The 13,391-nt window shown below is 38.9% G+C and overlaps 1 protein-coding gene across 2 annotated transcripts in view; it reads right to left on the bottom strand.

Annotated features, from left to right (window-relative positions):
* doc2b (double C2-like domains, beta) overlaps window positions 1-13,391 on the bottom strand; it is a 155,999-nt gene that overhangs the window by 59,471 nt on the left and 83,137 nt on the right. For both annotated transcript variants that reach the window (XM_056745468.1, XM_056745469.1), the window contains one exon: window positions 7,840-8,025. In XM_056745468.1, coding sequence (XP_056601446.1) covers window positions 7,840-8,025 — 186 coding nt within the window. The remainder of the gene's footprint in view (window positions 1-7,839; window positions 8,026-13,391) is intronic.

Below are 13,391 nucleotides of genomic sequence, written 5' to 3'. Positions count from 1 at the left end.
AGCAAGACAGATGCAAGAGGGGATGAGAGCAGCTCTGAGCTGGGGAGATGAAGAAGAGGAGAGAACAGGGGAGGAGAGAAGAGGAGAGCAGAGGAGGAGAGACAAGGGGAGATTTTTTACCCACCTTTATTAACACTTTTTACAAATCAATTATATTAAAATGTTTTAAAAGCAGAACAAACACCGGAAGAAAACATTATTAAATACAATAATAATTACATAAAGAATTACCATATTTCATCCTCATCAAATGTATAAAATGTCAAGCCTGATCAAATTTCATTAAAAATCTAAAAATTTAAATATGCGTGAAAGTACACCTGAAAATGAAAATTCTGTCATCATTTACTCACCCGCTTGTTATTTCAAACAGGTATGACCTTCTTTCTTACGCAGAACACAAAAGAAGATATTTTGAAGAAAGTAGGTAACCAATCAGGGCCAGTACCCAGTCACTTCTATCAATGGACACAAAACCAACATTCTTCAAAATATCCTATTTGTGTTCTCCGGAAGTAACTCTTACAGGTTTATAATGTCAAGAGGGTGAGTAAATGATGACAGAATTTTCATTTGTGGATGAACTTTATGCCTCCAAATAATAATTCTGGGTCCACAGAATATCACCTCTTAATTTTATTTTTCTTGTTAATCATATTGATAACTTCGCATTGCCCAATATACAATGTATTAAATAAATATTCTTTCTCTTTTCAGCGACACATTTTGGACCAAAAATAACATGTACTACTAAAAAACCTCCCCTTATCTCCCAAACAGAGAAGGAGAGACAGCAGGAGAGCAGAGAAAAGCAGGGGAGAGGATAGACGGAAAAGAAAAAAGAACATGACAATGAAAATAAAATACACACACAGGTTGGGTTTCCATAGAGACTTTTCATAGACATAATGATGTTTATCCTGTACAAACTGTATTTTCTACCACCTAACCCTCTCCCTCTCCCTATCCTATACTTAACCTTAACACAACCCTTTCTGCATTTTTAGATTTTCAAATATACAAACATCATTGAGTTTGATTTATAAGCTCTCATGGGGACCAAAAAAGTATGTATGAATGTGTGCTATAGTACAGTATATAACAGTGAAAACCCATCTGTAAACCCCCCAGGGGCAGGAAACAGAGAGAAAATACAGTTTTTTCCTCTCATTATCTTTTATCTCACGACAGCTTGCACATAGGTCTGTTAATAGGATTCGACAGAAGGTTGCAGCCTGCTTTCACGAAATCCTCCCCCTGCTTATACCTGAACGTGCCTTCGCTTTACAGTACGTTTCTGACTGCTACAGTAACTGTACAATCTGTTGTGGCATCGCAATAAATACATATCTGCTCTGTTTTTTCTGGTTTGCACGAAAATATCAACATTCGTGAAAATGATATGATTAGGGCAGTCCATTTCAATTATCCCTAAACATACTTTGCTATTGTCTATTTTTGTCATTCTTACTACTAATGTTTGATTCCACAGGTCAAGAGCAGGTACAAGAGCTTAGTCATAAGTGAGATAATTCAGGCTTTCAATCACGGTAACGCATCTCATATTATTTAAAGATAAGGGGGATATTCTGGGAAACCTTTCTGGTGCCCACCCGGATGTTATTAATGAACGTATGATCAGATGTGATTAGATTGGACCAGACGGGGTCGCTGCTCAGTTGATGTTGCACTTTTCGGAAGCAATTAATATCAGCCTTGACAAAAAACAGCAGAAAATGTTATACTTTGGTATCTGGTTTTCATCATGCAAATGTACCGATATTTGAATGCCTAAGCGCCACAGCATGTAGTGTATGTGTGTGTGCTGATGCTTGAGACGACATGGCTTTCAAATAACTGAAAAGTGGAACTCGTAAACAACTAAATTTGAAAAATTTCCAAAGATAATATAACATTTAAAAAAACGTGCTTCAAAAGGTTCTTTGATGCCGTAGAAGAACCTTTGGTTTCCATAAAAAACCTTTAACATCTGAAGATTAAAAAAGGTTCTTCAGATTATTCTTTGTGGAACCAGAATGGTTCTTCTATGGGATCACTGTGAAGAGGCTTTTAAGCACCTTTATTTTTAAGAGTGTAGGTGATGCTTGACCATGGAAATCTCACAGCACAATTCTAATGTTCTAGGTTTTGGCGGGTGGTTGCTAGGGTGTTCTAGATGTTTGAGGCGACTGATGCTAGACCAGCGGTGTCCAAAGTCGGTCCTGGAAAACTGTTGTCCTGCAGAGTTTAGCTTTAACTCTATTCAAACACACCTAAACCAACTAATCATGAGCCGTTTCTCAATTCCAAGAACAGATAGAACGGACTTGTGTTATTGCTAGATAGCAATTTTTCTTAACCTTTTATTGATCAATTCTCCCGGAAAAAAGCACGCCCACACGGCAGCATGGAGAGCAGAATAAGGAGCATGCGCAGACGTCACTTTCACATGTGTGCAGGAGAGAGAGAGAGCATATGTTCACGAAGTTCGGGTGTTTTGTATGTTCACTGCATTCGGGAGATGAACGTTATAAAAACTGTGGATATAATGCAAGTTTTGGAGATCATTTGAAATTTATATATGGAGCCATCCCAGTGCTAAAAGATGCCGGACATGAACCGTATGCGGTGAGTGAACCTTATGTCTGTGTTGACAATGCGCTTTAGTTCAGCCTACCACTTTCCCCCGCACGCGCCATATGATTTCGGAAATAATCATACAGCTGTTATCTTTTATAAATGTGATCAAACTAAATACTCCTCGAAGATACGTCATATGCAATACTACTCTATAGGTAATCAAGATTAAACTGAGATTTGCAGAAACCCTGTGTGTTAGGGCCACCTTAAAGGAAGTTAAATGAAATAATACGACAAATTACAACAGTTTGAAACAGTTAAAAATATTAATCTGTGATTCTGGCAACATGACTGCACTTATTTTGTTTAGAATAAAATGAAATATGATGCAAAACACAATGCTTTATTATAAAGTGTACGAAGTTTGTACAATTGGGAATATATCAAGAAAATTATTTAGTCAAAAGTAACGTTACTCCAGTAGGAAGCGCTCAGGTACAACATTAAATCATAAATAGAAAAGTGAAACTTAACTTTACCGTCAGTCAAAAATGATTTTCCAGACAATGGAAGATTCTAGTACTTGAATCTGCCACGTAGCCCTTGGTGGCTGTCATTTATATTGCTTTGAACTGACAACTTCCATTGAAAATCTATTACTTCTTGTTCCTTCACTACCATGAATCACTCCAACACCATTAGACCAAAATACTATTCCATTAGTATACAATGAGGAATTGAGCCAAGTTGAGCTAAACTCTGCAGCACACCGGCCCTCCAGGACCGACTTCGGAAAGCCCTGTATTATACATTCCCTTTACGGCACAGTTCACCCAAAATTAAAATTCTGTCATCTTTCCTCACCCTCATGTCCTTCAAAACTTGTATGACCTACAGGACAAACTCAACATTGTGGTCCAATTGACCTCCACTGTAGAGACAGAAAACATCTTTTGTGCTTCACAGAAGTTGAATCAATAAGTTGAATCAGAAGTTGTCCCGTAGTATCTACAGTGTTTTATTATACCTCAGACTATGTTCAATATGGAAACCCTTGCAGCGAACATAAACATGGTTTGTACCGAACCACAATGAGATTTCAGCAGTAAATAATTGCTTGCTGGGAAAATAAAATCATTCAAATTCACAAAACAGTTAGAACCCCAAACAATTAGTTTTCTGATTTAGTTTGTCATGTTATTAATTTTGCACAATATTGGGCCTTTGCATCTCATGGTACATTCAAAATGTTTGTTGGCCTTTTTTGTTACATTTTCCATGGTAAACAAGTCTGGCACCATGTCAGGTCTCCACATAACGGGCTAAGTAAAATCTGGGTCCAGCTGGAATCCACAACTGGAGAACACAATATTCAGAATTACAATACAAGGATTCATGTTTTAAAATGTTTCCGATTATGATAGCAGAAGGTCCTTGAAAACACCATGCTCATGCACACGCGAGACTTGGTCTCACAGGAGCAGCGAGCTGCCGTCATTATGGCGATGGTGATGTGAAACTATTAGCTTCAGATGTGTCTCGCTGTAGTGCCAGCAGTGCTCGGCCCCCTTCGGTTCTAGTGCCATGCGCTATTGTGAAGGCCAGAGGCAGATCATCCATCATAAATTCAACAAACTCATTTGAAAATCAAATCCAACAGCATGCGGTTGAGTCCACAAAAACAAAGACGAATTTCTGGTACATTCGAGTGCTTTCTGTTTTAACTGTTTAAACTAAAAACAGCCTTTTTGAAGTCTTCCGAGATTTGATTTTTGCAAGTTAATTTCGGTTCTTGTCAACTAATCCTTTAAAACCCCATCAAACTTAATGTTACACAGAAAAAGAAACCCACAAACTCCCATTCAGTTAAGTAATCCAACAAGTACAGTATCTGGTGAACACATCCATCTTTCAGATGTCTTTCCAATCCATCTGACCAAAGTCTGAAAAACAATTAACCTTTAAAGTAACTTTGTCGTAATGGCCTCCCCTAACCACAGGGGTTAAATGTCACACATCAACCCGTGTCGCATACAGTATACTGCATTTCTGATGCTAAATCCACAAATCCTGTTCAAAAATATGCAGTTGACTGTGACATACAAGGCTGAAAAATAATCAGTTATGTAACCGAGACACAAACGGTTCCCAGAATCTTTTATAATCTGTACATCTCTATCTGGTTTTCACGATCATGATGGATTGCTCAGATTTTCTGTTTTCAAAATCGGAAATTCCGCTTTTCATCTGCGTCGCCCTTGGTGGCTGTCATTTATGTTGCTTCAAACTGACAACTCCCATAGAAAATCTATTACTTCTTGTTGCTTCACCACCATGAATCACTCCGACACCATTAGACCAAAAACTATTCCTTTAGTATACAATGAGGAATTTCTCACATAGCAGCAATGCAAAGAACACACCGGAGGAAGACGACTCCAATGACCCGATCTCCTGGAACAAGGTGCACAGGCACGCGTGGGCAATCCTAGAATTGCATCATTCCAAGTGGCTTGTTTTTCCCAAGGGATATGTGTTCGCCTAAAGTTAACAGATCAGGGATGCTGTCAGCACTAGTGTTGTTTAATGGGGGCTTTGGTATAGTGGGACTTTAGAATTACCATGTATATTTGATTATTTACACTTAAAGTGAACAATGGATTACAGGCATTCCAACAGTGCTAATATTTACTATAACAGCACAGGGATGTTTCACGGTGCTGTTAGCTTTCAAATTGGGGATTATCTCACCTTTGAGGCAAAAGGGAAACATTAGAGTCGGGGGATTACACTTTGAGCAAAAATAAATGATTGGTGTTGCTATGGCAATAGTAAAAACTGATGCTTTGGCATCTTCGCAATTGTTTTCATCAGCAGAAGAAAAACTTCAACAAAATGATTCTACTCTGAAAAATGATAGACTGTTTTGGAATATTCATATTTGACCCAACATCCATATTTGGGTCGAAAGAACCCAGGATTTTTGTTTTAAAAAACACAATCTCAAGGCAAAATAGTAACTATTTTACGATATGGCTAATTTTAGCTATTTTGTATGATGTCATTCATATATTCTTGTACGATTTGTTTTCACGCCAGTGACATAAGGGTCAGGGGCGGGGCATCAGAATTGCTTTTTATTGTAATCGTACATTTCGTGGTGATTCACAATGTACAAGTTCATGCGAATAAGCCACCTCGTACAATAGTTACGAATTCTCGTGAGATCAGGTTGGTTAAACCACCCAACATAGGTTAATTTAAACCCAACAGTTGGGTTTGTCCACATCTAATCCTACCAAACAACCAATCATATTTTCTTTCAGCCATTTAGCCTAAAATGATGCTACTTAGTCCAAATCACAGGCATGTGGTATTCAATATAACAGCAATCCTGCAGCGAAACTGCATAATATTGCACAAATGATCAAATCTCTTCCATGTCTCTTGGTGACAATTTCATTCCAAATATATCGGGATTCAGCTCTCAATTAAGCTCTGAAACAGAAGACTGCTCCGTTTGCAATCTGTCCAGCAGTACTTCATAAATGGAGTTGCCGTCCGCCAAATGTTTGTGAAAGTCCTTGTATTCCATCTGTTGCGTTAGCGAGCCTCAAGCTTGTTCCCTCCGAGACGGTTTTCTTTAAGTTGCTCTGCAAAAATCCCTTCGAGACTTTACAAGCATTAAGCGCTCTGGCAAATTAGAATAATTGGCTTATTTGTATTTCATGAGTCACATAACAAACCCGTCAGGTTAGCTTTTAATTTGTCCCTGTTGTGCACTTAATGTGTGTATTGTGCTTTAGACGAAAACAGACTATAAATGGAGGGAACCAAAGTATGGCGAGGGAGATATGATTTATGATTTAGCGTGGCCGCGTTTGTTGCACCCCAATAAATCGCGGCACAATAGCCCCATGCTAATCTATCATCATAAAACACACGCGTGCCGGCTGCATACCCATGACCCTCTGCTTTGAACATCACACTCGCAGACACCCTCTACATGCATCACATTCCTTCACAACATGGACTGGTTATACCGACCAGTGAATTTCATCAACCTGTTACAAAGATGTCAACGTGTATAAGCAATTGATATTGATCACAGCAGTCAACAGAAAGCATGCAATTACACCATGACAGACGTGCGCTCCGGCTGCATGTTCAAGTCTTTTTTCACCAATTTCCCACAAGTCCCAATTTCCAATTCAACACAGTCACCTGCTTACATTGAGGTCAAAGGTTAACATCTGTCAACGTCAGATCAGTCCGTGCTATTCAGGCGCAGTACATGATTAGATCTAGAAGCCATCCATGTGCGCGTTTCATCGGCGCATACGGCCACTGTATAGATTAACCCTGTTTTGGACAGAGCCCGGCGATGATAAAAAACTACATGAGACAGCAGGGCTGTCTCTAATCTAGTCTACAGGCTGCCATGATTGAAAACCGGACTCTGAGAGGAGTGATGGGGAGAGATCCATAATAGGATTTACATCTGGGGCAGAGAGCTCTACAGATACAGAAACAGATGAGGACCACCTGATGCCCACTAGAATCATTTCAAAGATTTACTGATTGATGGAATAATCACAAAAACAGACACATGTTTTGATATATAACTACAGAGTGCCATTCACATTAACACAAGCTCACACCTGGACACAGACCAGACGCCCAGCCTGCGTTTGGAAAACCGAATCTCTGGTACAAAATCTAATGAGCTTCCTACCTAGATAGCATTGTAAGGCACTGTGGGCTTTTATAAGATTAGGCAGTAAAATAATGATGCCACGTTTTGTGGCCAAATTCTAAAGCAACATCTCTTAAGTAACTCAAAAAAGGCAATCCCAGCATGCACTACAATAAAACCTTTAAAAATGTAACCCTTCAATTATTATAAGTCACATTTAATATGTTAAATATTAGATGATATATTACATTTTTATAAGACGATGCCTCAAATCTGGCAAATCAAATGGTAAATACCTATGTAGGCAGCTCACTAGCTTTTGGAACGGAGCAAATTTTTTTTGAAACAAGAGAATCACAGCCACAAAAACAACAATAACAATTTACCAGCATTCAATCAGAGCTCCTAAAGTGGAGCTTTTTCAAGCACTGCTCATCCAGGTGGATGAAAAACAAACAGGCAGTTCCCGAATATGATGACAAAAACCCTCTCTGATAACATCTTGTACAGCAACAGTTGTCTTTCCAAAGCATTACAGAATAAGTAAAGAGAACTCTACTCACTGGAGTCGTCCGAATCGTAGCCCTCCACGTCCGGCTCTTCCTCCTTCTTGCTGGACACGAGAGCCGCGGCGCCGAAGGCTTGGTCCAGGTCTTCTTCATCCTGTCTGGGGTCTGCGGCTGGGCCCTCGGACTTCTGGCTGGCGGAGGTGCTTCTCAGGGAGCCGGTGCGGCTGAGGGCCGGAGGAGCTGTGGGGGGGAAACCCCGCGGGTAACGGGGAAAATAATCAGAGATCTGTTTGATGGGCTGAATTGGACCTGGGCATACATCAATGGCCATGTGCTCCTGTATGCTGATGGTTGTCTTCTCGCCTTTGCGTTGTGTCATTCATGCGGCCCTTTGGAGGATGTGCCACCACCCCTGAACCCGGCAAAAGGGAGGGTGGGTGGTAACAGGTATAAAAAAGAAAAAAAAAGGACAATGTCAGGTAAAAGACCAGGAAAAGTAAAAGAGTCCGCTCTAAAGTAGAATCTTCAGCTTTCTGATGTTGTCTTTGCGTCCCTGAAGAGCAGCTCTGCGTGTCTTTGTGTGTAAGTGCATGTGTGTATGTGTGAGAGTTTGCGATCGCAGCGGTGGGCTACATGAGAGGCTGCGGGCTGCACGCTGTGGTCATGCCGTCTGCCTGTGAGCTGAGCTCAGACCACTACAGCACACTAAGACTGCTACAGCGATAAATGCATGTGGGAGAGTCGGGAGAGAGAGAGAGGGAGAGAGAGGGAGGGCACAGGATTATACAGAGGGACGGATTGGCTGATGTCACTGCTTAGCAACATGACGGTAAACAGGAACCGGGCGCACGGCTACTTAATTATGCTATTAGTCCATCTGTTTCAGAGAGCGAGAGAGGCTGTGTGATCCTCAGATGGGTGAGTGAATAAACCCATGACACAAACAATAAACTCCAGCACGATCGAGAGCAACAGATGCTAAATGCCTAAAGTGCCTGAAGTCACATGTTTCAGGTTGCCTGGAATAATCCATATAGTTATGGAGTCTAGATGCAGATGAGATAAGGCTGTGCTGGATATGCTTTGTGAGAAGATGCCGAGAATTGCCACAAATGAAGATATTATATTACTGTGGCAGATTTTAAAGGGATAGTTCACTTCATTTTATTTAGTGAACCATCCCTTTAATAGACTTATGATGCACCAATAGGAAAATTATTAGGTGAAAACCAAAAATTCTGGGAATGGATCTAAAATATTTTTGAAGGGAGAACATTTCCAAATGTTCATTCTAGATGTATTGTAGCCATTTCAGTTCACTGTCTGTTGAATTTCAACAAAATCAAAACCTCAGGAGTGACAAAGTCATCCACAACCAATGTAAAAGACACATGCAAACTGTGATAATAATCAAGGTAATCACATAAAATAATTTTGGACTTTTCTATTTCAATTTCAATTACTATTACTGTTGTGTTGTTTAAAAGTGAATATTAACTTGTTTTTCTGCATTTGAGGTCTGGAAAAATACAGAGTTTTTTTTATCTGTTTCTCCTGTTTTCATTGTCTGCAAATAACTGCAAACAGATAAAACATTTTTATTTCAAATACATCAGCGAATACCTATAAATAGGAAATTCAGAAAAACGAAAACAATTTTTAAATGGTCTCTTATTTTTTAATATTAGCGTCCGTACAAACTGGTCATACAGTATGCATTCTTGCAATGTAGCTACCAACAGTACTACAAATACCAGAAGTCCCATTATTCATAACCCATAATGCACCATTCATTACGTATGTATTCATGACCCTCATATACATGAACTGCTGTTAAACTGAGTGTCATAACTGCTCTGTCAAAATAAATAAAGATATGGTGGAGGGAATATTGAGGAATATGGGAAATATTGCATCAGTGCTGCCTATTCAAAGGACGGCTATTCAACCTGTCTGCCGCTTCACAGCTATGATAAATTGTAAGGAAAAGCCATTCTCACATTTTACAATAGGAAAGATTTATTGCCAAAGCAGTGTGTAATCCTGATGCGCTCAGTTATCGGACCTAAACAAAATGACAATGCAATGCTCTCAAGTGTCATTTTTAACAAGGGAAGGGAAACGTACAAAAAACGAGTGAGGAATATGAGTGCGGGATATGAGTAGGACATACAATGTTTTCAAACCGTGTTTTCTAAAGGTTGTTCGTGATTAAGATGCAAACATTTGGCATTTCTAACCTTGCATCATTACCTAACAAAACCTATGGAAGCAAATAAGAGACATAATGTTTTGAAATTTAACAGCCTATGAATACTTGATTTTGAATTATTTTACTTTGGAAACCATGTATCTGAATTTATTTGTTTCGAATATACCTCTATGAAATTTAAATATGAAAATTCTTGATTTCCAATTTAAAAACCTGAATTTAATGCTCACAAATTCAGATACAAAAAAAATCAACTTACAGAATTTCAGATAAAATACATTCAGATTGATCAAATTTGATTGCTCTTATTCAGATCTCAAATTTCAAGTTAATACTTTTCAAAGAAAACATATGTCTAATTCGACTGTTCAAATTCAGATCGAAAAATTCAAGTTAAATATTCACATGGTAACATCCGGGCTACCCAGGATAGGAAAAACAGTTGAGCCCAGAGCCTGTCTGCAATTGAACCGAACCATTGAACCGAACCAATGAACCGAACCATTGAACCGAACCATTGAACCGAACCAATGAACCAAACCATTGAACCGACGTCGGGTGGCCTATCAGAGCACGACAACCTGACTGTCTGTCATGATCCAAGAAGAGGCCAAGGCACGGATATAAAACCTGTAAAGAAGATGACTTCTAGGGAAAACGAAGGCGCTCCGGTAAGTTTGCTGTTTATTTACAATCAGACTCTATAGAACAAAAGTATGTTGATGCTAATTATTTTTTGGAACTATTATTATTATTATTTTTCGACGTCGGTTCGGTTCAATGGTTCGGTTCATTGGTTCGGTTCAATGGTTCGGTTCAATTGCAGACGGGCTCAGGGCTCAACTGTTTTTCCTATCCTGGGTAGCCCGGATGTTACCATGTGAATATTTAACTTGAATTTTTCGATCTGAATTTGAGCAGTCGAATTAGACATATGTTTTCTTTGAAAAGTATTAACTTGAAATTTGAGATCTGAATAAGAGCAATCAAATTTGATCAATCTGAATGTATTTTATCTGAAATTCTGTAAGTTGATTTTTTTTGTATCTGAATTTGTGAGCATTAAATTCAGGTTTTTAAATTGGAAATCAAGAGTTTTCATATTTAAATTTCATAGAGGTAAATTCGAAACAAATAAATTCAGATACATGGTTTCCAAAGTAAAATAATTCAAAATCAAGTATTCATAGGCTGTTAAATTTCAAAACATTATGTCTCTTATTTGCTTCCATAAAAACCTTGCTATTCATTTACTCAGGCAATTAAGATTTGCCACATGCGCGCCATAATTCTTCAATGGGAAATAGTTAAGAAGAACGAAGCTCATTATTTCAGTAATTCTTTCTGGAGATCCATTTTTGTGCTTCTGGAAGATTCATGCCCAACAAAACAAATAAATACATAAAAAAGCAGGGAAAAGTTAGATTACCTCCACTGAGTGCGTAACAAGAAAACTAGTACAGCAACCACCATTTGTCACGTTGATAACGTACCTGCTGTTCATTTATTGATTCTAAAGTCTGGAGCAGAAATATGGCTGTGACCATAGCGGAGATTGGATAAATAGTTCATTGGTGAACTGAGACTAAATGTCAAAGAGCCAGGCTTGTTGTGAATTAATAATCCCGGATATTTATGCAACACTGTAACCGAGTGGGGTGGTAATGTACCACCATTGTAACATGTACATTTGCAAATGTAAATTTAGCCAGAAAATTGTGCTTATAGGAACCCAAACATGGTTCCCATTGACTTGACCATAATCATTTTATTACTATTATGGAAAGTCATTGGGGACCATTTTTTGGGTGAACTACTCCTTTAAATGACTGCGATGTTATGTGTAATGTGTTATGATGTAATGTAAAATGTAATGAATTTCATTAATGCTTCTGACAGAATCTCAGATAAAATACTGCTGCACTGCTTAACCATTTTCTCTTTATATATTCTTTTCAAGTGCAATTCATAACATGACCTGTCCATATTGTCTCTTTACGGCTTGGTTCTTAATTCAATCTGGCTTGTGTAATCAGGGGAGAAAATGGGTTAGTGGATACAGACGGTTTCGGCCCTTGGCCGAGATCAAATGTCATTCATATGAGGCTCCAATGCGTAAGGGGAACGTTTGGAGACGCTTGTGGACCAAATAAGAATCAGCAAGGCCATTCAATACAAAGTTCAAGGCTACTGACATTTCTATATCAAAGAAAAAACCCACTTTGGTTACTCTGGCTGTGTCTCAAAGAATGATCATAGAAAGGCCCGGATTAAGAATTCAGAGGCCCCTGTGCACAAGTTTCTTGTCAATGATTATACTATAAGAGTAATTAGTCAATTTGTTAAACTTTATTATAATTTGTTAAACAATAAAGCAGTTCTCATTGACATATTTTCAGTTCCTATAGTCATTTCTGATTTGTAACACGACATAATCTAAAAAAAATGTGTTCTTTCACACAGCCTCCGACTAGGTAACCATTTGCATATTTACAGACGAACTGTCTTCATGTTTGTATATCCAAACAGTCGATAAAAGTGACAGATTTCCCTGTACAGAGTGATGCCGGGAGAGGGGATGCCTGCGGAAAGAGAGACCTCGCACTCACATGGCAGCTCTGGCGACATTTTCCCACTGAATGAATGTAAAGTTTATCCAAGAGCCAGAAAAGTGCACGGTTGAATGAATATAGCGGAAACGCTTTTATGTGAAATTTCCTTCCCCTTGATTGGGCCCCAAGCGCGCATGGGTCCCATGATGCCAGTTGGATAATCCGGCCCAGATCTTAGGCCAATAAAAATAAAATTTAGGTAGAAAGAGGATTGTAGCATGATTGAGAAGTGCAGTATAGATTTCTTTTAACTACTTGTCTATAAAAGAGCTACATTTTATGAGCGTATGGTGCCCGAGGTCATAGAAGGCAACACAGCACATTAAAGGGCCGCAATCCCAGGTGTTTTCTGTAATGTAAAAATGGTCAGAGGTATCCCCAGAATGTGTCTTTCAAGTTTCAGCTCAAAATACTCCTCATTACAAGATGTTGAAAACATGCTGTTTTTGTGTGTGCCTCTTTAAATGCAAATGAGCTTCTGCTCCCCTCCCCGTATGCAAAATAGGAGGTAGAGCGCTAACACATGTGCTTTGGATGACATCAACAAAAACAATACGGAAGAAAGCGCTATTATCTCTGTAATGCCCTTTCCAGCCAAAACCATAAACTAACTGCAATTAAAATCACTTTAATGCCTTGTTTATGTATGCAAATTAAATGTATCTGTATGCATCTGCTCTTGCCTGAAAATGGGCGGAGTCTGTAAGTGCTTAACGGCAGGCGTAAATCAATGTGACATCAGATTGTTAGGGTATCCCCAACAGCTTGTTTTGTGTCACTGT

Source organism: Triplophysa dalaica, chromosome 4, assembly GCF_015846415.1.
Source record: "Triplophysa dalaica isolate WHDGS20190420 chromosome 4, ASM1584641v1, whole genome shotgun sequence".
Taxonomy (NCBI): Eukaryota; Metazoa; Chordata; class Actinopteri; order Cypriniformes; family Nemacheilidae; genus Triplophysa; species Triplophysa dalaica.
Note: the sequence above shows the minus strand (reverse complement) of the source record. Positions and strands in the feature narration are given on the sequence as shown.